Source organism: Scomber scombrus, chromosome 3 (assembly GCF_963691925.1).
Source record: "Scomber scombrus chromosome 3, fScoSco1.1, whole genome shotgun sequence".
NCBI classification, from domain to species: domain Eukaryota; kingdom Metazoa; phylum Chordata; class Actinopteri; order Scombriformes; family Scombridae; genus Scomber; species Scomber scombrus.
Window position 1 is genome coordinate 22437076 of NC_084972.1, and position 22769 is coordinate 22459844.

General features: G+C 37.2%; 1 protein-coding gene across 1 annotated transcript; it reads right to left on the reverse strand.

The window, feature by feature from the left end:
• Window positions 1-1013: 1013 nt before the first annotated feature.
• On the reverse strand, window positions 1014-14791 carry soat2 (sterol O-acyltransferase 2). Its single transcript, XM_062415748.1, has 16 exons — window positions 14646-14791; window positions 12394-12535; window positions 11946-12004; window positions 11589-11707; window positions 11402-11455; window positions 10789-10896; window positions 9650-9932; window positions 7294-7369; window positions 6358-6442; window positions 5850-5895; window positions 5428-5557; window positions 4992-5089; window positions 4179-4277; window positions 3784-3919; window positions 3079-3224; window positions 1014-1747 (listed from the first exon to the last, which is right to left on the reverse strand). Exons 2-16 carry the CDS (start codon window positions 12470-12472, stop codon window positions 1691-1693), a joined length of 1575 nt encoding a protein of 524 aa, XP_062271732.1. The 5' UTR covers window positions 12473-12535; window positions 14646-14791; the 3' UTR covers window positions 1014-1690.
• Window positions 14792-22769: the final 7978 nt, after the last annotated feature.

The window sequence follows — 22769 nt, forward strand, 5'->3', positions numbered from 1 at the left end:
AATAATGTATGTGACAGCTCCTCTGATTTACTCAAAAGAAAGCTAGAAATAAAAAAGATGTCAAACAAACCTTTTAAGATATAAGACATAGATGAATTCAAACAGAACATTTGATCTGACATGTCAAAAGCAGCTACAAATATACTTCATGTTACAGTTGACACTGTCGCTTGCTGTGCCAATCTGATCTCCTATAGTATTGCAGTTTACAGAGCATTACATCACTAATGCAAATACTGTACCCATTTTAATCCTCTCCTTCCTGTATGACTTCAGAGGGACGTGGCAGGCAGACAAACAGGCTTTGTGGCTGACTGATAAGAAGCTGTGCTGTTGGTTGGTTAACATACCTGCTCTCTCCACCAATCCCTGCCGGCTGTATGTCAACGTGCAGCAAACACTGTGGCAAAGCTTGTCTTAAATTGTCATTGATTTGGCCTGTCTTGTGTGAACTGTTTTCTACATCTAACAAACAGTAAAATCAAAGACAAAATGCTGTTAACAGGCAAGAATAAAAGCACTTCCCTTTTGTGTTTTGTAACAATGTCTTGCTTTAATATAAATACAGCAGAAGTTAAAAAAAAGAAAAAGCATTTACACATTTTATTTAAAGTCTACAATAATTCTTTCTTCTTGAGACCGTTTCATATATAATTTAAGGATCCCCTCAAGACATGTTTTAAGATGTAGATAAAATACTCTACTTGAATAATAATTTTTGTCTTGTACAGGTTTTCCACACACAAAAAGTTCAGTTATCAGGTTAAAATCAACAAAAATTAAATCTACTAATTAAAAATGGCAGCATGGATGAATACATGAGTCTATATAAAAATAATTTTTAAAAAAAAAGGTCTGTTTTCAAATTCAAATTATATTTGTGTAAATTCAATACTGGACCCAAATGGTTCTAAACGATAGTCTTCTGGTTTCAAATTCTGCACATACATCATTCTGCACAGTCAAGCTCAAACATCCAACTGAAGGAACGAGAAGAAAAAAACAATTGAGTGGAACGTTAAATATATTTAATAATATAAAGAATTACATTCAAGGAGGTAAAGAAATTAAGATTACTTACTGCTTGTAAAAAATATATACATATTTTGCCCCCTGCACATTGTTTTGTATATGACTTGGAGATTGAGCTCTTAGGCAATTAGCCTAGCTTAGCATAAAGTCTGGAGGCAGAGGGAAACAGTTAGATATACTGTCTTTAAAGGTGAAGAATTTGCATATCATTGCCTCTAAAGCTGGCTAATTGACAAATATCTCATATTTGTTTAATCCATACACACAAAAATGACAGATTTTGACACTTTTGATTTTCAATAAAAGGTCTACCTATTAATTAATGTAAAACTGTTTGCTTACAGAATCATATTCTATAAGCACTTCATAATAAAAACACTGGTCAACACTATTAGTGCAATGATAAATTGGAATAATCCAGTGGCGATCAAAAGTAACGCCACACCTAAATAACAACATAAAGGTAAAAGTGACAGTCACATCTTGACCCACAGTTTCTTTACACACTGAAAATAGAAAAATATCATATATATATATATGTGATTCATGGTGTCATACCCATCACATTTAGCTCATCATGACTCAATTTCTTTGCATTCTTCCATCCTTTCTTCATTCATCCCTCCAGCTCAGGAAAAAAAATCAGCTGCCAGCAGCTTTATCTCTGGATGCTGCAGGACCAGGAGCGAGGTATCACCAGCTCCCAGAAACTATTCTGTTAGGAAACAGTCAGAGTTGGTCTTAATATTCATACAGCTCACCTCTTCCTCCTCTTCCTCCTCCTCCTCCTCCTTCTAGTAACATTATCTGTAATCCTTTTACATATTATATATGTATTATCGTCATTTATTGTCACATAATCTCATTTTGCAGATGTCACTTCTATTTTTAGAAGGCTGTTATCTGTCTTAAGCCAGTGTGTGTGTGTGTGTGTGTGTGTGTGTGTGTGTGTGTGTGTGTGTGTGTGTGTGTGTGTGTGTGTGTGTGTGTGTGTGTGTGTGTGTGTGCATGTGTGTGCATGTGTGTGTGTGTGACGCCACTGGCTTTAGCTTGGCATACACAGAGATGGCGTAGTTCATAGTAGAGTGAGTAGTAGAGTAAGAATGTTAAGTACATCTGTGCCCATCTGTCATGAAAATCCTTCCCCCACATCTGTGACTTCATCAAATGCTTGAAGTTGAAAAGGGCTCTTTAAGGGATAAATACATGTCAGATTTACACAAAAACTACAGTATATCAGGTTATGTGTGTCAGTGGGGTGTGTTCTGGGTGTGTTATCTCTTTAATAACACATGTATGCACATTGTACATGTATATACATATGTAGTAACAGATGCTCATGAATGAGTGCTGAGAAGAACAAACGACAAAGCCAGGATAATGAAAGAGTGAAAACAGTTATTTGTTCAACAGACACACTCATCTGGTTACTTACGTCTGTGTGACGTCCAAGTAAAGCACCAGGGCTGTGTAATCTAGTTATGTCGTATAAATCGGTGAGTTTTTTCTCGTGTTTTATTCTAGTCTTAGTGTCAATTGTATTTAAAGTTTATTACCTACTAGCCTCAGAGGTTAAAGTACTGTCTACTTCATTGTAGTGACGTGTACTAAAACACACTGAACTGTTTGCACCTTCATTTGAAAACCACAACAGTCACATAGTGTCTACTTATGTATCTGTAGCTCTGTCTATTTAAAGGTTTTTGATCTTTGTTTAGTTATGCACAACTTCGCAGATTGCCTCATCACTCCATTTTGTTGCATCTTCTCAATGGATTTAAACATCAGTCCAGTGCGACAGGTGTTTAAACTTTAAAATGCCTTAATAAATCTCTCAGAGGAAGAATCTCATTGATTGTATATGAAATACTATGAAACAGCATTTTAAAAAGGTCTAGGCAGATAAAAAGTAAACATATTTTTTTAGAGCTGAAATGGTATCTTCCATATATAAAGATACCAATTTAATCAGCACAGTGCTTACTATTGCACTGCCCCTTGTGCCCTTCTCATAACCTGCTGAGTGTATGTTGGTGGAGTACGTACCCCTGTACGAGGACAGTGTATCTGTGCGTACCACTCCTGGCAGTACAGACACACCTGGACGCCCTGACCGAGGAAGAGACACGCCCACATGATGACATTGAAGACAGGGCTTTGCCGTTTGTCATTCATGGTAAAGTTGAACACCACTAAGAGAGGACGACATGATATGAGTGGATATTCTTGTTGATGTTGTCTATTTTTTGGGGGGTGGGGGGGATTATCTGTAGCTAAACAGTAACACTTTATTTGTGTAGGACATTAGTAAGGGACAAACAGTGAAAGAACAAAAAGTACAAATGAACACATTTTGGAAAACGACAGCTTTGAGTTGCAAAGGACAAGGACACAGTGCACACGTTTCCTGAAATATAATGAGAGCACTCCCTTGAAAACAGCAAATGGATGTCTGTTAGAGTGAATAATTACAGATTTGAAATTTGAAGGCTTGAATGCAGAGTCCAGGAAGTAAAAAGGGGAAATTTACATATTTTTAACAAGCTATGGACGTACAATTCAGAAGCGCTGCTTAGAATTCAGCAACGGTAATGATGCACTGTAGGCACTAAATATTTTTCTTTGTTGTTCTTTTCTCAATTATTTTTTTTCTTTTTTATGTTTTCATGTCATAGCAACCATGTCAGAGCATAGAATGGCAATCATTTCTGTTATGAAAATCATTCCCTTAATAATGAGTATATCCCTCACCTCCAATGACTGCAAAGAGGAAAAACATGACAGGATAGAAGAAGCCGAAGCCCATGGCCAAGGCGTACTCGTGGACGACAGCAGAGACGATGAACACGGAAAGCATGGCAGCTGTTCGGAATTTCCTTTTCGACAGCTGCAGGGATCAGAGAACGAACAGAGAAAGACTCAAAGTTCAGGGGTCAGGCTGGTTCAGAGGAGAATCTGTGTCACTAGAATTACGGGATGGATTTTAAGACAAGTATACACGCTTCACCATGTGGCACGCTGCTTTGCACATGCAGACAAAACCCACTAGAATATGACATTCACATTTTGTATATTGTTGTTATTTATTTGTCAACTGTTTGTGTATTTAATTTTGGTTTGCTGTACTGTAATGACGTTCAGCTCACCCAGAGGAAGTCTCTATATCCGTAGTAATAAAGCCAGTCGTGAACCACAACATTCCAGGTACGATAATAGTTGGCAAAAGATGTTGAGTTCCACCAGTCCTGGAAAAAAAAGAAGATAATTTAATTAGCATGTGTGTGTGGATAAAAATAAAAAGATTGTTCACTTCAGTTTTGGGGCCTGAATTCAAACATCCAATTAGTTCTTTTCAAAACTACTAAAATCAGATTGTTAGTGTATAGATTAAAAAAATGAGATGCGCCATATTACAAGCTAAGGTTATTGCCTCCTGGCTATAATGTACAGACATGAGAGAGGTATTAACACTTGTAAAAAAAACAAATGGAGACAGAAGTTGAAAACAAGCTTTTTGGCTAACACTGACACATTTACAGCTATGCTGATCTGGATGTATGGAAAAATAAATTCAAAAATAGTTCTGTACAGCCCACATTGTTTGACTTTTGGTTCACATACAACAGCATCAAAAGATGGATCTTTACTTCAGAATGACTTAGACCTAAATCAGTCAGCCAATTAGAGTTCATCTAAATATATGCATGCATTGTGTACACCCTCATGAGAGGGGAAGTGGACAACAGAGAGGGCAGGCAGGTATTTTCAGACACAGTCTAAGTCAGGGTTTAGTCTCAAGAACAAATTGTACCAGTAGTATTTGATTATTTAAAACTGTTGTGGGGCCATACTGCTCTAATTTACCTTGACAGTAATCATATATTTCCCACCTGGAAAAGCAAGCATATCTGAAAATAATGATTCACGTGGGAGGTGATGCCACACAAAAGCAGCCGTACCTTGTAGAACATTCTGTCAGCAAAACGCAGCAGCTCCCCAAAGAGGTTCAGCCAGCAGTGCAGGAAGGCAAAGAAACACAACAGAAGGAGCATTATACCTGTGTGACACACGCACGCCCACACACACACACACACACACACACACACACACACACACACACACACACACAGACCGAGAGAGAAGAGGGGTTATAAGAAACACTTCGATTCTGGACATTGCTCCCAGCTTCCTCGTAAAAATTGTAAGTTGACACTGATGCTTTTATATCGGCTGTTACTCAAACAGCTATTCACTTAAAGAGAGTAATAAATAGTTGTGTGTTTGTGTGTTGTGTGTGTGTGTGTGTGTGTGTGTGTGTGTGTGTGTGTGTGTGTGTGTGTGTGTGTGCGTGTCTGCGTGTGTATGTGTTCATGCTTTTTGGCTGATAGAGAGTACCTGGTAGTATTGAGTTGAACACAGCCAGAACAAATGTCCGTTTACTAAAAGGCTGGTTGGTCTCATTTTTGAAGACAGGCACACAAAGTCGCACCAGGATGAAGTAGCCGTAAAATAAGCATCCCAAGATCTGCAAATGAAACATAAAGATATAAGAAAAGTTACAATGACACCCTTAAGAAAGAAAAAACCCCAATATAGAGCACGCTTGAGAATCAGCACTAGATATTTGAAGATACTGATCTACAGTATGATGTCAAAGACTAAAGCTATTAAGCACTTCACAGTGTGACACAGGGACAATCTTTCCTAAGCCAGTAACTCCACAAAGTCCTGCTTAGCATGTTGTATTATGTATTCCAACTCAAAGATGATTAAATGTGTAAGTGAAAATGAGAACATCTCGCAGAGTTTCATCTTACCATGCCAAGAGTAACGCCAACATAATTCCATCTTATGTGGCTATTCCTGCAAAGAACAGACAGAATACAATTACTTCATAAATGCATACTGTAGTACTGTACATTGTGTCTGTTGTGTGTCCTTTTCTTTATGTTGGGTTGCCTCACACTGCCTGTTGGCATGTCCATATAGACATACATTTTAATCCTAAATTATAGACCCCAGCTTCCATCTCCTATCACTCTAATTGAACATGATTGCTTTTAAATTAATCTCTCTCTCTCTCTGTTTTTCAGGTTCTCTCATTTAATATAGATTTTCATTTGTCATTCTGGTGGGTTTTGAAGCTGCAATTAATGACAAATCCCAACCACTACTTAGCTTCAAATTGTTGTACCAAGAGTTTACGCTATAAAGATAAATATGACACTCAGCTGTCATTTGTATTCACATCTTTTCACTAATTATAGGAGCAGAACACAGGATAAGTAAATGGGATTGAGGGAAACAGGAAAAAAAGTGTCTTACCGGGGATATGATTCTCTGTAGATGAGAGTTGGACAGAAAAGGAAGTAGAGATAACTGGAAAGTGTAGGGAATGTGGGATTCTCTCCTGAAAAAAAAACCAAAAAAAACCAATAACACAGCAATTCATTGGTAAGTGTGATTGGTCCAGTTTTAAATTCTTAGACCTGGTGATGAAAAAGCTTTTAACAGTCACAGGTTTCTTTGATTTCAAAGGTCTGTGGCTCCAACAAGCTTTGTGTTTCATTATGTGACATAATAGCAGCCATTAAACGGTTTCATTTGTGTTTTTTAGGGCTTCACTGTGCCTTAATGTAGGAACCTGTAAACTAATGGCTGTCTTTAACGTGAAACTAGTAGGCTTATTACAAAATCATTGAGACATTACGTGAAATTGTCGGCCTTAAAGCTTCTAATCTCTTTTTATATATTATTTGCTGTATTTCAGTCAAGCTTAGCATCTTACCATCACTGAAGACATTTTTTAATGGTGAAAGAGTAGTGTTTTTTTGAAAATCTGTGTTAAACAAGGAGCTTATTTTCAAATCCACATTCAAACTGAGCCATGCAGACACTTCCATAGAGCTATTTTTGTTAGTTTTACTGTTTTACCCAGGACTATTTCAATTTCTTCTGGAGGTATTGACACTACATACTGTCAGTATTAAAGTTCATTAACATGAGAATTCACTGACAAAGGCTAGAGAAACATTAGTTTCCTAACTTTATCTCCTACTTACAGACTTTTACCCCATGTGATGTATATACTTGAGATTATCTATTGTATGTGAGGGTATATATTGTCATTTTTAACTTCAGCATGAATCATAATGAGTTCTGTTTCAGTCATTTTTCTCCAGTGTCTGGGAGCGATGCCGTGAGTAATGATATTGCCTGAGGAATAAACATACCTGACATCAAAATAAATCAATACAGTACCTTCCGTTGGCTTATTCTTCATAATAACAGGGGCAGTTTCTCTCATGAATGAGTAGCTCTTCATCAGGAATCGAATCTGGGAAAAAAATCATATCTGCAGTTATAACGTGAAGTGAGACATGATGTATCAGTATTAAGAGCATCTATATAGTCTCTTAATTACATGAATCATCAAAGTGTCTGAAGCAAAACAATTTTATGGCTTCATCCCTTGTTTCTAGGTTTCTACACACTGAACGAATGATATATGGTTTATTTGGGTTACAGTTATATCTTCTGTAATTAATCAAGAGGAAGTACAACTAAAGGGAAAAGTATGACAGGACAGACTGAAGAACTGGTTACCTTTTTTTTTTTTAGCAATTCAATAAATGTAACACATTTACATTTCATTTGTGCATTAACATCTATATCAAACAGTCATAAATAGCCTCAGAGTTACAAATAGACTGATTGGACCAGGGTAAAATGAGGATTGGGACTGGGTTTCCCAAATGCATCTAAGCACTGAGATTATCTCAGTCCATCAAATGGAGCTGAAATGATCTAAGTACTAAGACGGTTTTGGGAGACTGGGGCCAGTATAATAAAGAGGATGAGGAGGTATTACAGCATGTGTCCATGGTGTACAACTGTTGACTACACTGAGATCTGCTGTCTCTTTGATGGCTTTCCACTTGGAAAGCTCCCATCCCTGCTTTCCTTATTACAATGTTCTGCTGGTGACAATGAATGGTTGCATTTAACATTTGGATTACCAATAAAAATAATTGTATCTACAGTGCAGGGGTTTTTTTCTGTAGAGGTTGTTTCTAATAACATTTTTTTGCCTGGGTTTTATTCTGTCTGTTTGATTTCATGCTCAGCAGCAGTTCACATTGCAATAAAAATCACATTAATTGTTCTGCAGGAGTTATTGAAATAAATGTGACACCAAACCTGAAAACCTATTTTTTTCAGGAGGAAAGCTGCTGGAACTGCAAGAACTAACCCTCTGCTTGTATGAAAAATGTAATTTTGAATGACAAATTTTGGAGCGTATTTAACTGCTTTGCCCAATGATCACAAATTCTGTTAGTTCACACAGAGCGGTGAAGTGCTCACATCAGCTGCTCTACATTAGCTGTCTCATTCTCGCTCCGTATCACTGACTCATTAGTGCATCAACTGTTTGACTACCAGCTGACTAGTAACATCCAATCACATACATATAAGAGTACTCAGCTGCTTTTATCAACTGTGCGTTCTCACTTTTACTCTTCTGATTTCCTATGCTTACTCTGCTTGCTGTCCCATCTTCTACGACAATAAACCTCCTTGTTTGGTATTGTTATCTCAGCTAAGCTCTGACTCTGTACAGGTATGTTTCAATGGGGAGTTTTTTGTATTGTTGTTTTTTTTTGCAGAATTGTTATTGTTGCTTAGATTCATTGAGAGTTGCCTCAAATAGCAAAGTATGTTCCAGTAATTCAAACTGTATGACTATTAAACTTCTTCCTGAAATTATGAATTCATGTGTCCACTGCAACTATAACAAGTGAATAGCCTACAATACATAGAGTAACGCTCCACCTTGTTTTTAGTTTGTTGCATCTAAATAACACATCTCATCTTTATTATGAAAGCGGACTGAGACTCAGGAGAAATTTACATTTGCATTCGCTGTGTTCTTTGAAGTCAGCCTAACTGCCAACAATACTTTGTCTCCTCAAGTGGTGCTGCTAAAGGATTAGGAGGTGCTGACAGTATGACTGTCATAAAAGAACACCTCAACTTCTGCAGTTTTTTTAAGAACCTCATAAATAGCAAAGGTGATCATGTTTTGACACTTATTTATGTTTAGTTATCTTTTCAGACTATTTTTAGTTCTTTGTGCTTTTTAGTTCATCTCAATGTGTGCATGTGTCATCTATTTTGTTTTATTCTGTTCACTGATATTATTTCTGACTAGTTTATCAACTCACCTCTATATGGTTCTGCTGTTTGGTGTGGATGACATACTGACTGATACTCAGTTATTGGGGCCAATATTGGTATGTGAAAGTTTAAACAATATATTGATATGGATCACTCAAATTAGGTATTAAATGATTGTAACCAAGATACTTTATGTACTCAAATTGACACTTTTCATAAAGACAACACTGTTAATAAATGACCACAAAAAATTCTGTACTGGAATTTGTTGTTACTTATTGTATTCTGATTTGTTATATGTGTGATAAGCTTAAAAAGTCCTGGGAGAACAACTTTTTATAAATGAATGAACTCATAATACAATTGCTACTTGAAATGTACCTATACCCAACAAAAGCTTCACTATGTTTATTTTTGAAACACACACACAAACACTCACCTGCTCCAATATAACAATAAACCGTGAAGCTGGTGGCAGTTGGTAGTGTATGACCGCGTAGATGGGGAAAAATCCCAGCACACAGGTCTGTATGGCAGAGAGCAATAGACCTGTCCCCAGGGACAACCCCAACTTGGAAGGGACAATGTGATACATTGACCCCCAAGACATCACAGTGTAGTAGGGAACCAGCAGAGTGTAAGAAAACATAAGCATCCACACCAAGGTGACAGTCCCCAGTTTCCCAAAGGCGTAGAAGAACAGGTCAAACTCCAGGACCAACCTGAAAAAGTACATACAGAGAATTATTGCATAAATACAAGAAAAGTCATTATTAAGAAGTAAAAAATGCTGTTTTTAGTCTCTGATTTAAGGCAGATGCTGGAAAATAATTGTAAAAATCCAAAAAGTAGAACCCAGTGGGTGGTTAATGTATGTGTATAACATTATTTAAAACCCAGCCACTTTGTTCTGTGCAAGTTGAAAACAGCACTTTAAGTGACCATTTCAAACAAATCATATTAAAGCATGAATGGCTTTAATAAATGTGCAGGCATACTGAAGCTCATCGCTCCAATTACTTTCTCCTATTTGAGCTGACCCCTCAGGTGATAATAAATGTAAATACCCACTCATTGCTGCATGTTGAAGGATTTGTTTAAAATTCATCAGGGCCAATTGCAAGGGTCATTATTTCTTCCATTGATTTACCCATCAATGTTAACTGAGGGCAGATATGTGGAATCATTTGCACACAATGGAATTGCCTGCTAGCACTTATTCCAGTGAGAAATGTAAGAATTAAACTTAGAAGCCTCCAACTGTAAACAGCAACCAAATCATTACTGCGCTGCCCAAAGCAACAGCAGAAATACTCAGAGGGATTGATTGCTCTATCTTTCTCCTGCCAGAAGAGCAGACAGGCAGGGAGGGATGGCGAGAGGGATTGGGGAATGGAGGGAGGGACACAAGAAGGTTTAGCTGGAGAAAAAAAAGATAAGAAGTGAGAAAGAAGTTTTTTTAAGGCTTCAAGGTAATTGAGTTTCTATTAGACTTGGTTCAGGGTTGTAAAGTTTGAGACCTGTCACTGCTGTAAACATATACGACTCCACAGGGAAATGCACACGTCTCACACACACCTGCCCTGGTCAATGAAGTCGACAGCTAGCGTGCTCAGGCAGAAGATGAGGAGCACGGCGATGAACATGTGGTAGATGGTCCTGATGTGGCTGATCTCAAACAGTTCACTGATGAAGAGGAGGAAACACAGAGACAGGATTAGCAAATACTCGGATAAAAGCGGCTCAACGCTCTGTTTCTGTGCTCATCTGTTGTGCTGCATTCATACTTAACGTTTATTGAGCTAAAATAAACACACCTACAAACACGATGGTGGGATTATGTGAATGATCTGTTTCTGTACACACTGCTACATGTATATGTGGACCACATAAATACTGATCTTTGTTTAAAATGTTCTTCAATATAACATTCATGATTTCTCAGGTATCAGGATGGTATATGAGACAGAAATATGTATTATGATAAATAATAAATAAAATAACTATAAAATAAATACAGAACATTCAATATTGGCTATAATAAATACACATTTTTGGTTATATGTTTGTAATGTTATGTTGGAGTATATTGATTTCATGTTGATGACCTCGTACTGACTTTCACACTGGTCTGCACCTCACTGTGTGTGTTGCCAAACTTAGAAACAGACCGTCAGTCTGTCATACTCACTCCAGCAGTGATGCCCTGTCCATAAACACTTTGCCATCATCCATCTTGTGAGATCTAAAAAAAATGCACAAGAAAAAAGACATACAGCAGTTAAGTCATTTACTGTACAGTAGTAAGTGACAAGACAAATTAATCGACTAAACAAGTAAGCAGTGTGAAAAGAAAGTTCTCCTCCTCTGCTCCTCACCTAGATTTTTTTGTCGCCTTTCCATTAACTGTTGGCTGGAATTCAGTGAAAGTCAGAGTTTTGTCAAGAATATCACTGAGCTGATCCTGGACCTGCTCCATGATTTTCTCCTTCGCTCTCTACAGGAGGACACATGCAGGAAAACATTTGAATTTTCTAAATTTTGTGTTTATTTATTCACTCCACATTCCATGTACATGTAGCTTCCTATATTATGCACACTTTTAAGTATCACTCTATGCTGGATCATGTTTACTCTGAGCAGCCTTGACTTCTGTGTTTTCTCTTTTCAAATGAGTAAGACAGATGAGGGGCAACATTTCTGAGGGACTGTTGGCCTGGCTGGGAGTGAGTTACCTGTGCATGTTTCTGCCACTGTCTCTGATCTTCTTCCTGTGCATTACTATGACTCCCAGCTGCAAAGAAAAGAACATACTTGCCTAAATCAGTCAACGGTTAGTAAAGTATGCTGCACACATGGTACCTAAAACAGGTTATTCAGTGCACAACTAGGGAGAAAAGGTGGAGAAATAAATAGTAGAAGAGATGTTAGAAGAATCCCATATGTTGTACATATTTCTGAAGAATTTCTACATGCTTAAGATGAGCTTGAGTTCAATGAGCTTTGAAGGGTTTGGAACTGTTGTTGTTGGAATAGTACAATAGGATTTGTAAATGCCTTTTTTCTACTTGCTTTCCCCTTTCTAATACAAATATATATTGAATTTGAAATCTGCCTCAGTCTGTAAGTAATCATACAAATAAAAAAGACAATAAGATATGCATTTACTTGCACTGTGCATACCGTGACTGGAGATCTCATCTGATGTACGGGTCTTGATGTTTCTTTGCCGCACTCCATTCGGTGTCTCTTCAGTCGTCATGGTAACCACTGACCCTGGCCACAACACTTAGGGCTATACGTACTGGAAGTCAGCTGGAGGATCCTGTGCATATCATAGTTGCAGATTAGTTTTGGACACACTGTTGTTTCCCTAAGGTTAAACGGGAGTCCCTCAAAGCACTAGTAGAGCCTTTTGACCTTACTCAGAACAATTAGGATGCACACACAGTTCAGTTTGAATTCTTAATCTGAGGTAAATCCACATCAGATCAGAACAGAAATCAGATACTGCACTTCTTTCTTTGAACTGAAACACCCCAATAACTCAAATTAAGTTTTTTTTCCCACTGAAAGGTTGAACAAAGGTGCAACATGCTTGTAGACTTCAACCTTTAGTGGGCAGTGCAGCAACAACTCTTGATCCTTTGTTGAAATTTGACAATGTTGCACCGAGGATTTTACAACTATAAATTGAGAGATTAAATTAGGTCACAGGCCCATTGCTGAAAGGTTGCCTCATCCTAAAAGGAATTAATATTCATGATGAGCCTCAGTGCAGAGGAGGTGGGCTTCATTGTGTGGATCCCAAACTGAAAACATGTACAAACTCCTGGTCTGAAAGTAGGAACATATAGGTCAGGGGTTTTGAACAGTGGTTACCTACTGTTAGTTTCCATGACAAGAGTGTTATCTGCAGTCATTGCAGCTTAAGCTAAACAATGTAAACAAATGTTAAACTATGTCCCCAGTGGAAGTTCACTACAGATAACATAGACAGAAGGCTGAAGGAGAGGCTATGTGAAATAGACTTCCAGGGAGGGGGGAAAGACAATGAGTGACCTCATCTTCTAATCCATGCGTTTTGATCACTCCTTAAGAGAAATGTCAATAGCAGGCTTTGCACTGATGAGAAGATAGATTATACATTATGTGGTTGCAGCACATGTGATGGCAGAGAAAAAGACCATGTTTTGTTTTCTGAGCAGATGAATCCTTATGCAATGCATCTTTGTAGAGTCCTTTTTACAGTAAACTGAAGGTGAGGTATGTTTGGTCATGTCGAACTTATCGGCTTGTGCTCCTTTTTACTTTCCCACTTTCAGCATGTCTAACTTTCCTCTCATTTGGTTAAAGTGAATATCTTTAAGTATAAGATGCCTGTATTGAACTGACGTGAAAGCAATTGTAATAACATTTTTATGATAATTGTTATACTACATCTTAAGACACTGATGCATTTTCGCCCCTTTGGTAGTCATTTAATTTGTAGTGACCTTGTTAGGAACTCATTAAAGAGAATATTTGAACTCAGTAATTCAATCCACGTTCTCACAAAAAATATATTTTTAATTGAAAGCTACAAGGTCTACATGTGATTGAGTTTTAGCAGTATATTTTTAGATTTTTTTATTTTTGATCATGCTGTAGAGTTCCAAGGTTATCTTAGTTATTCAGGGTTTTAAATATGAACATTGAGAATTCTTGCCATGTATTAGGCTCTGATCAATGGATTTGACTAATAGCTTCATGGCATCCTTGTCTTAAAAAGTTACCTCCAAATGACAGCTTGTGAAATGTATTATCATCATTAAAAATAATGCTGATGATAGCATTTCAGATGATGCTCTTATTTAGATGAGGAATATCAGTCAACCTGAGCTAAACTGATGTTCAAATGATGAACACATCTTCAAGATTTGTGATACTGCGGAAAATAAAGCCAACATTTATGGTCATATTTCAAAACAAACCTTTCAGTTTGCCCCCTTTGGTATTTTGTTGTTGTTGAATGATTATTGTGTATCAAAGGAAGTCAATACTTTATTGTATTGTTGTATGCTGTTCAGAAAACGGCTTTCCCTCAGAACAAATACTTTAAAAGTTATCATGAAATCAGAATCTAAAAACCAGCCCTGATCAATATCTTATCATTACTGATATATGACTATGCAATGTCTAATTTATTGCTTTGTGACACATTTTGGTTTCTTAATTTACAGAACAAACTCAGAAATGTCATTAAGAACTTCCAGTAGTCACACTGAGTTCATTCTGCTCTGTATTTGTGGCGTCTTTTAAAGTCCAACTTGTTCAAAACTATAGATAGTAGGAGCCAAACAACTGTAAAATTGTAAATCATAAAAGTGGCAGATGTGTCAGGTGGATGTGACATTCACAATAAATATTTGTCACAGTGTCAGCTTTGTACTCACAGTCTTTTATCCTCTGGCACATTCAGTGGTCCACATGGGGTGAGAGGCTCTGTTTCAACTGCTGCTTCCACGCCGAGAGAGTTGATGGAGTATTATAAGAAAGTCTGTGTCACAGTTCTTTTGATCTGTCCTCTCCTTTTCTCTGCTGCTATTTTGCACTTTGCCCTTTTGGCTGCTGGCTCTGGGTAGGCCAAGTCCTCTGCTGTCCAATCCCCTTACACCTCCTCTAGCGGAAGAATGAGATCATGCAGCAAAACAATAAAATTGGATCTGTTCACTGGGATTCATGGGGGCTGTTATTACAAAATGCATTATTGATTTTTATATACTTTATTTTTTGGCCTAGCTGAACAACACTGAGAGTCTACAGTCATGGTAGGACTTCCTGATACTTTATTTAGGAAAAGCTAAGCTTAGTGCTGACATCAGCACTTTAACATGCATTTCAGTACAATTGCCAATTAGCACTAAACAAGTACAGCTGAGGCTGATGGAAATATCAGTTATTACTATTCATCTTGAGGTAGATATGATTGTCTCCACCAAATTTCACGTTAATCTGTTCAATAGTTTTTGTGACATCCAAAACCAAACATGTTGACCTCAAGGTGGTGCTAGAGGAAAACTCAGGGGATCATCAAAGTCAGTAGAATTCATCTTCTGGGGGTCATGAAGAAGATCTGTACCAAAATTGAATGACAATAAATCCCATAGATGATGAAATATTTCAGTCTGGACAAAAGTGGTGGCCTGAAGAACAGTGCCATCCACAAAAATAAACAAATATCTTATTAACTGTAACAAAATAATGCTGGGGGTCTGAAAGGTCTCAGTCATTCAGATTAAAATATTTCTGGAAGTCCTAAATTGAAAGCAAAGCCGTGAATAAAACAGAAAATCCAGCTTAATGCTTCAAAATATACTTCATGCAAATGAGTGAAAGGCGCAACAATTTCTCTGGCCTCATATTGAAAATAAACATCAACTTGTAAACTTTCTTATTTGGGGAGACAATCATGTCTGGTAAGGTGGATATCACGCTAATAAGAAAATAATGTATGACAGCACTTAGTGTGTACGTCATTATAACAACGTGCTGATCTCATAAAAATACAACAAGCACAGGAAGAGCAGTCACGCATGATGTAATGACGCTGAGAGAACAGAATGATGGCAAAGGTCATTTACTCTGTGACCAATGTCTAACAGTGTGATTGATTTACAAAATCAAAGCCACAACAGACAGTGGTGTAACAAGGGTAAACAAGTCTACCTTTTGGGAGCACAACCTCTCTGGGTCCTGGGTTACTCTAATCGATTTGTTTTGGTTCAATCTCACTCTCTCACTGTTTTAACTCTAACTGATGTGTTTGCTTTTTTTTTGTTTTTTTTCCAATAATTTGAAACATGTACCCATTAGTATTACCATGCAAAAACTCAAACAAATGCCTAAAATGTTCCAGCACAGATGAGAGTTTATCCTCATTATACATATTAACTAAATATTTAGAACATTGTTTCTAAAGACTAAATCAAGAGCAAAGGTAACATTATTAAGCCTAGCATTGCTGCTTCTGCTTTGTATTGTCTTGGGATGACATTGCCTCTGTTGTCAGGGCTGCTGTTAATTTGATCTGTCTTTTATGTATATTTTTACGTGCTAAAAATGGTAATGTATAAGTGAAAAAACTGCGTGTGTCTTTGTGCTTAACATTTCAAATACAATAGGCGTAACAAAGTTATGACAAGACAGTGAAATAATGGTATGCATCATTTATTGAAAGGATTTTTCATGAGATAACAGTACTGTTTCTCAGTAGCTACAGAAGAAAGTACTGCATGCACTAAATCACACGCTATAAACAAACCAACCAACGCACAGATGTACAAACAAACACAGGCATTTTGCCTCTGTCTTTTTTTTTCATCACTCTACCATTCTTGTCATAGATCTAGTTCTGCATATTTAGGCTACAGTATCACATATTATTTTTTATTTTCCCAGAATATTTTCAGATCAGTTACGGTTACTGTAAGACAAACAGACCAATAAATACATTCTACACTCATCCAAACATTTAACTTCAAACAGCTCTGTATACAACCATAGTGCATGTCAGGATAATAGTTATTTCTTCATGAGTTTCATTGACTAACAGCAGGTTGAAAAAAAATGAGGCCATTCACATTCCACTCCAGGTTTCTATAGGTTGTGTAAACACACCTCAGAGATAATGTAAAGTTTTTAAGTTCATGACATTTTTTAACCTTTGGAGAAAGTCAACCTGAACAATTACAAAAAGTAATAGATACTTAATGTAAAGACTTAAAAAGAACAAGAAATAATTATTATTTAAGAGGAACAAAATAATGTGATAAAGTGCTCCATGCATTTGTAATAAGCCTCAATATAAAAATAAAAGAAGGTCGCAAAAAGTCAACCCACTTAAACAGAGACAGCTCCTGTTCTCCACAAAACACACACACACAAGTTTGTCTTTATATCTTTGTGAGGATACTCATAATGCATTACCTAGCCCCTTACCCTAACCTTCACCACCACAACTAAATCCCTTAACCCAATTTTTGGCGTAAACTGAATGTATACCCAATTCTAACCTTAACCTTAAAACCAAGTCTTAACCCTTTGAAGTTGTGAGGACCGGCATAAATGTCCTCACAACACAGAACTGTCCTCACAATGCTGGTTTTCAACTGAAATGGTTTCTCTCAAAGGTAGAAAGACATGCTCGCGCACACGCACACGCACACGCACACGCACACACACACACACACACACACACACACACACACACACACATACACACACATACACACACACACACATACACACACACACACACACACACACAGAGTACATGCACACATTCACAAATCCAGTACAGTCCCTCCACTGTCAACTTTGACTCTCTCGTCCTGACTGGCTGATCAGGAAGTCACCAAAGAGAGTGCAGCGGGTGAAGTGGAGCGACTGACAGTGTGTCATTTAACTTATCTGCTCAGATAACTCAGACTGTACGCAATATGTGTATATTTTGGGGTCAAAGGTCAAACACCTCATTGGTTGACGAGGTGCTATATATGACTGTGTGTGTGTGTGTCAGAGGGATAAGATGGGATAAGACTCCTGATAACCGACAGTAACCTGAGGTTCACTTCTGCAACAGAGCTTATATGGGCTATTATAGAGCAGGATCCCTTTTGAAATGACTCACTACATCAGGGCTTTGGTTTCAATCTGAGGTGGTCCAACAAAGACCCGTAGGATTAGTCACCTTTTCTGTACAAATTCATTTTGGAACAGTAGCTGCACACATGCTCGCATTTTCATCCAGTGACAAAACAATGTAAATCTGAAATCTATAGCATTCTCTAACGTAAGAAACAATATCAACGTAGTATATCTATAATACACATCAAAACAAATGCTTCACATTCAACAACTGCTATAATTAAAGAATAAATAGCAAATAAATAATTTAATTTAAAATAAAGCAAATCATAGATAATGCATATATTTATTTCAAACTAGAACTAGAAGTATAAAAATAGTTGCTACACAATTTTTTTCTTCTTCTTTTTTAATCTGCCATGCTTTTGGATGACATGATAATCTCACAGACGATCCCTGACTGACAGTTTTTGTAGGGTTAAATTACAGGTTCAGAAATCTCTATACTATGCCCAACTCAGCCCGTTCAAGATAATCAGCAATCATGTATTTTTGAAGTTACTGGTGGTTGTGATGAAGTTACTTTTCAGACTACACAGCCAGTGCTGGGTGTCAAAAGACAAACATGCCGTGGCGACTGATGATTATTTTAGTATTTCATTTTAAACAATGCTCTTAGAAACTTCTTCATTTAGCGCTGTGGTTCTTTCTGTGCTTAATGAGATAGTGCCACTATCAGGTTTGTGATCTTAGACTTACTAGAAACAGCAGTATGGATGTAGGGGATATTTGGGTTACAGTTCCTTTCAATCTAATAATTGAAAAACATTGTATGGAATCTAGGTATCTGAAATATATCCTCCAAGGTTACCAAAATACAAAACTGTTGAAGAGTCTTGAGGAATTATATACTTATATATAAACTTTTGTTTCATTAATTTGTGTAAAAAAAAGATCTGATGTGAGAAATTGTCTACAATTAAGGCTTGGCCAGTCTTCAGTTACTGCAGTTGTGTGTATGTGTATATTAGATTCAGTGGTGTGTGTTCTTTGAGTGTTTATCTGAATGGTAACACTAGTTTACATGTCACAAAGCACAACTGACTATTGTTACTACAGTATGACTAGTGGGTCTGTTTCTAAATATGTTGATATAATAATTGTTATATATTGTCATATTTTTTGGGTGGCAGCACAAATTAGTAGTATTTCTTTGAGTTTGGATTTAACTGGCAAATGTTTGAAAAACACACTTTAATTGATAAGTCTGGTGATATTCTATTGATCCTACTACCAAGTTGCTACATCCACTGACTTTCTCCTGGCCTGTTTTTTTTTTTGAAAACATGAACATCTTTTCAGTGGAGCTGTACATCAACCCCCAGAACCAATGCTCCTGGTTGTTGGTTGGGTTGGTGTTGCTGAGCTTTTGCTACTGCTATACGTGTTTTGATACCACATTGATACAGCTCAGGTTAGCTTTAGGGTAAATTTGTAGATACATTTTAAGGAAGTCTTGTAGGGGTTGTCCACAATTTATTTTGCTTTTCTTATTTCCTATTTTGTGGTTAGTCAGTGAGTTTAGGGTTGTTCTTCTGTTTCATTCTGTAGCACAAGTGAGCCTTTGTTTTCTAGTTAGTGTGAGGTTTTGTTGTTTTTATTATTATACCCTGACGTCTTATTTGCTTAATTTCTGCAGTTTCATTCCATTAATGACTTTATGTTAATGAATGTTACACATTCTCACATTTTAAAGTGTCTCTACAGTGTTTTAAGCAAAGAGTTTGGATTCATTTATGTTGCTCCCTGTGTTCCCCTAGACATTAGAGGTTGTAACACAAGTTTTGCCTGTGGTTTTAGTTACTCATATAGCTTATGTTACTTTATTCTATAAATCTCCATTGTTGTTGAAAACACATCAGCAAGTCACACAATTACAGTGGCTGACATGTTTTTTCATTACAAAGAACAGAGACACTGTGGTTTATTTTGAGGCAATCCTACAAACACCGTCCTGATCCTTTAAATACGTAATCACTAAAATACCGAATGTTTATTTATCCGTGGCTGAATACTCTAGAGGAGATCCCAACAAATGTACTCCTGTTTGAGCTGCATTTATGAAAGTGTCCAACAGTTTTAGGAAATCACTGAGCCTTTATTTAAAAAAAAAAAAAAAAAACCTCCCAAAAAAACAACATTTGCGGCCTGTTTTAAAAGATTTATGTCTTCAATATGAAAGAATAGACTTGGGCATAGAGCCTGTGGAAGTCTGAAAGTAATAAAAGACAGACTGACACATTGTTTTATCTTCATTTCTCTTCTTTAAGAATTTGTTGATAGTAGGAAAAGAAAAGAAACAGAATATCACCAACCTTATTATTTAAAGACAACTAGTGTTTAAGGGAGCATTTCCCATTTAGACTAACTTACAGTGAAATGAAACATTTCATGATTATGTTGCCTCACTAGAGGCACTCTCCCTCTTTCATTTTTTTGCAAGAAGATCTTAAGCCCAAACATCAAAAATCAACATGCACAGTCAAAAGTAGTAGTGAAGTAAGCTTGAAGCTCACACTGTTTTCATGTTGTTTAGCACAGTTCAACTTGGATATTTCTGACCCATATTTATGTTTAATGTGAAGCTGACTGTTGGATGTACTGCTTTTATGTCTGCTGTTATTCACTCACTGAGACAAACAGCAGTCCCTAGTGGTCACACACAGCACCACACCTTCTCTTCCCCCATCTTTCTATTTGTGGTCCCTTTGTATTTAAAGTCATGGGGGAGGGGGTGCAGCAAGATGCCAGGTGAGGCATTTGAGATGCAGTGCTTGTCACGGTTTCTTCTCATACCCACAAATACCCCACATCATAGCAAAGGAAGGAGAGGGGATTGAAGAGGAGCGAGCAGGGGCAGGATGAGGGACAGAGAGGAGGAAGAGGAGGTGGGGACATAGAAGAGATTGAGGTTTGTTTACAGCAGGTAAAGGATGGAAGAGGAAGGGGGGACAGTGATCAGCTGCATGCAGATTTACAGAGGAGGCCTTGGAAAAACATCTGCCTGGAGAGAGAGACAGAGAGAGAGAGAGAGAGAGAGAGAGAGAGAGAGAGGGAGAGACAGAAACAGAATATAAGGGCGGCAGTCAAATACATTTGAGAGAAAAAAGAGAGAGATGGATGGTAGAAAATAAGAGACATCAGCCAGTGAGTCATGCTAACACTGCCAGTAACACATCACAAATCATTTTAGTCCTGTCTTTACTGAGAGTTAATGTGTTTTGGAAGTGCACAGAGCAGTCCGGGGTCAAATTTAGACTTCATAGAACGTAAAATTCACTAGCACAGTGAAAACGTCATATTTAGTCTGCAGAAAACTTTATACCACTTTATAGAGCATGAAAACGTACATTAAACATTTCTATTTCTATTCATAGTGCACTTATAATGTTGTTCAGGTTGAGTGGTGTACTACTAGCATATTACACATTGTGAAAAAATGATTAGTGTGCAAATTTTACAGCAATAGTTTTGCAAATTAAGTGTGACATTTTCAAATGAGGTCAATTCACTCAGTTGTGATGGTGAATATTATTAATTACAGGAAGAAGGAAACTTAATGATAACCTGTCAGTACAAAAGTAGTGAGATAAAGTAAAACCCAGAAGTGGCGAAAATTTAATTTTCCTTTTTTATATGGGTATTTTCAAGAGCAATATTTTTTTTTATAATATTATATAATCTTTAACCCTGGTCTGGGATTTAGAAGCTTTTTTTTTTTTTTTTTTTTAAAGAGTGCTGATCTGAGACAGATGCTGTTTATGTCTCACAGTACACTCTGTGACTGGAGGTATTTTTAGCATGAGAGGCCACAGAAAACTGCCTGTCACAGCTTGTGTGTTGCAAATTTGGTTAACATGATTCAAGGGTGGAAGACTGAATATGAATTATGTTTGCCAACATTTAAATGTGATCAGTGGCATTGAATATTGCGTGCATCTGCAGCATCAAACATTATTTAAATGCCAACTATAATGAAAATTAGCAATCGATAGGACGGAAATATGCTCATGTAGCTTTAAGGCTTTGAGTTTTCTTTAGAGTAGAATACAAAGGTAATACATTCAATTTTTCATGTTATTTCCAAATTATTATGAATGGATTCACAAGGGTTAAGCTATGAATGTTAATCAGTTAATCTTCAAGCTATTTGTTTGATTACTATTTTCTAACCTCTGTTTCATGTAGCCGTGTTATTTAGCAGAGATATTTTACGTTCTTACCTGCTCAGGTCTATTAGCTGGCTGAGGCCTCCGGTTGCAGGTTGTAGAGTTTGGCTGAGTCCTGATTGTGACAGACGTCACTTCTGGACACAGAATTGACATTCAGACACATGCTACCCAACACATCAGAATCACAGGCGGCCGCAGTATCATCAGCAGCAGCATCCAGCGGCAGTGACAGGAACAAGGGGGCAGTGATGGAGCAGAGAGACACAGTAGTGAGGGAAGCAGATTAGTGATGTTTATTAGTGTTAAACACAGAGGAGATCAGTGCATGCTGGGTGAATGTGGCAGTGCAATATTTCAAAATATTCTTTGCCCATCATTGACTATTATTAATCACATTACAGAGAGAGATGTTAAGTTAATCACTAATGTCTTACAGAAACCTTTCATTTCCAGTTTTCCCTTAAGTCTCCCAGACAGGACCTTCAACTGAAGCTGAACTGTTTGTAAATCATTGAAGTATTACCCACATAAACACTGGAATTTATCACATCTTACATAAAAGAAGCTTGATTTTGGTGATTTCTGCTCAAATCCTGTAGTAAGACAGCAACACATAGCAGCAGGTGTTTTGCAGTAATCAAAGAGGGTGCACAACTCTTACCTGTTGTCATTGATATCTGTGGTGTTTCCTGTGGACAG

Coding starts and splice junctions, on each gene's coding strand:
- soat2 (XM_062415748.1), bottom strand. CDS start 12,472: ATGACGACTGAAGAGACACCGAATGGAGTGCGGCAAAGAAACATCAAG. Junction 11,456..11,588: donor AAGGCGACAAAAAAATCTAG/GTGAGGAGCAGA, acceptor CATTTTTTTTAG/ATCTCACAAGATGGATGATG. Junction 3,225..3,783: donor CCTCTTTGCAGTCATTGGAG/GTGAGGGATATA, acceptor GTCCTCTCTTAG/TGGTGTTCAACTTTACCATG.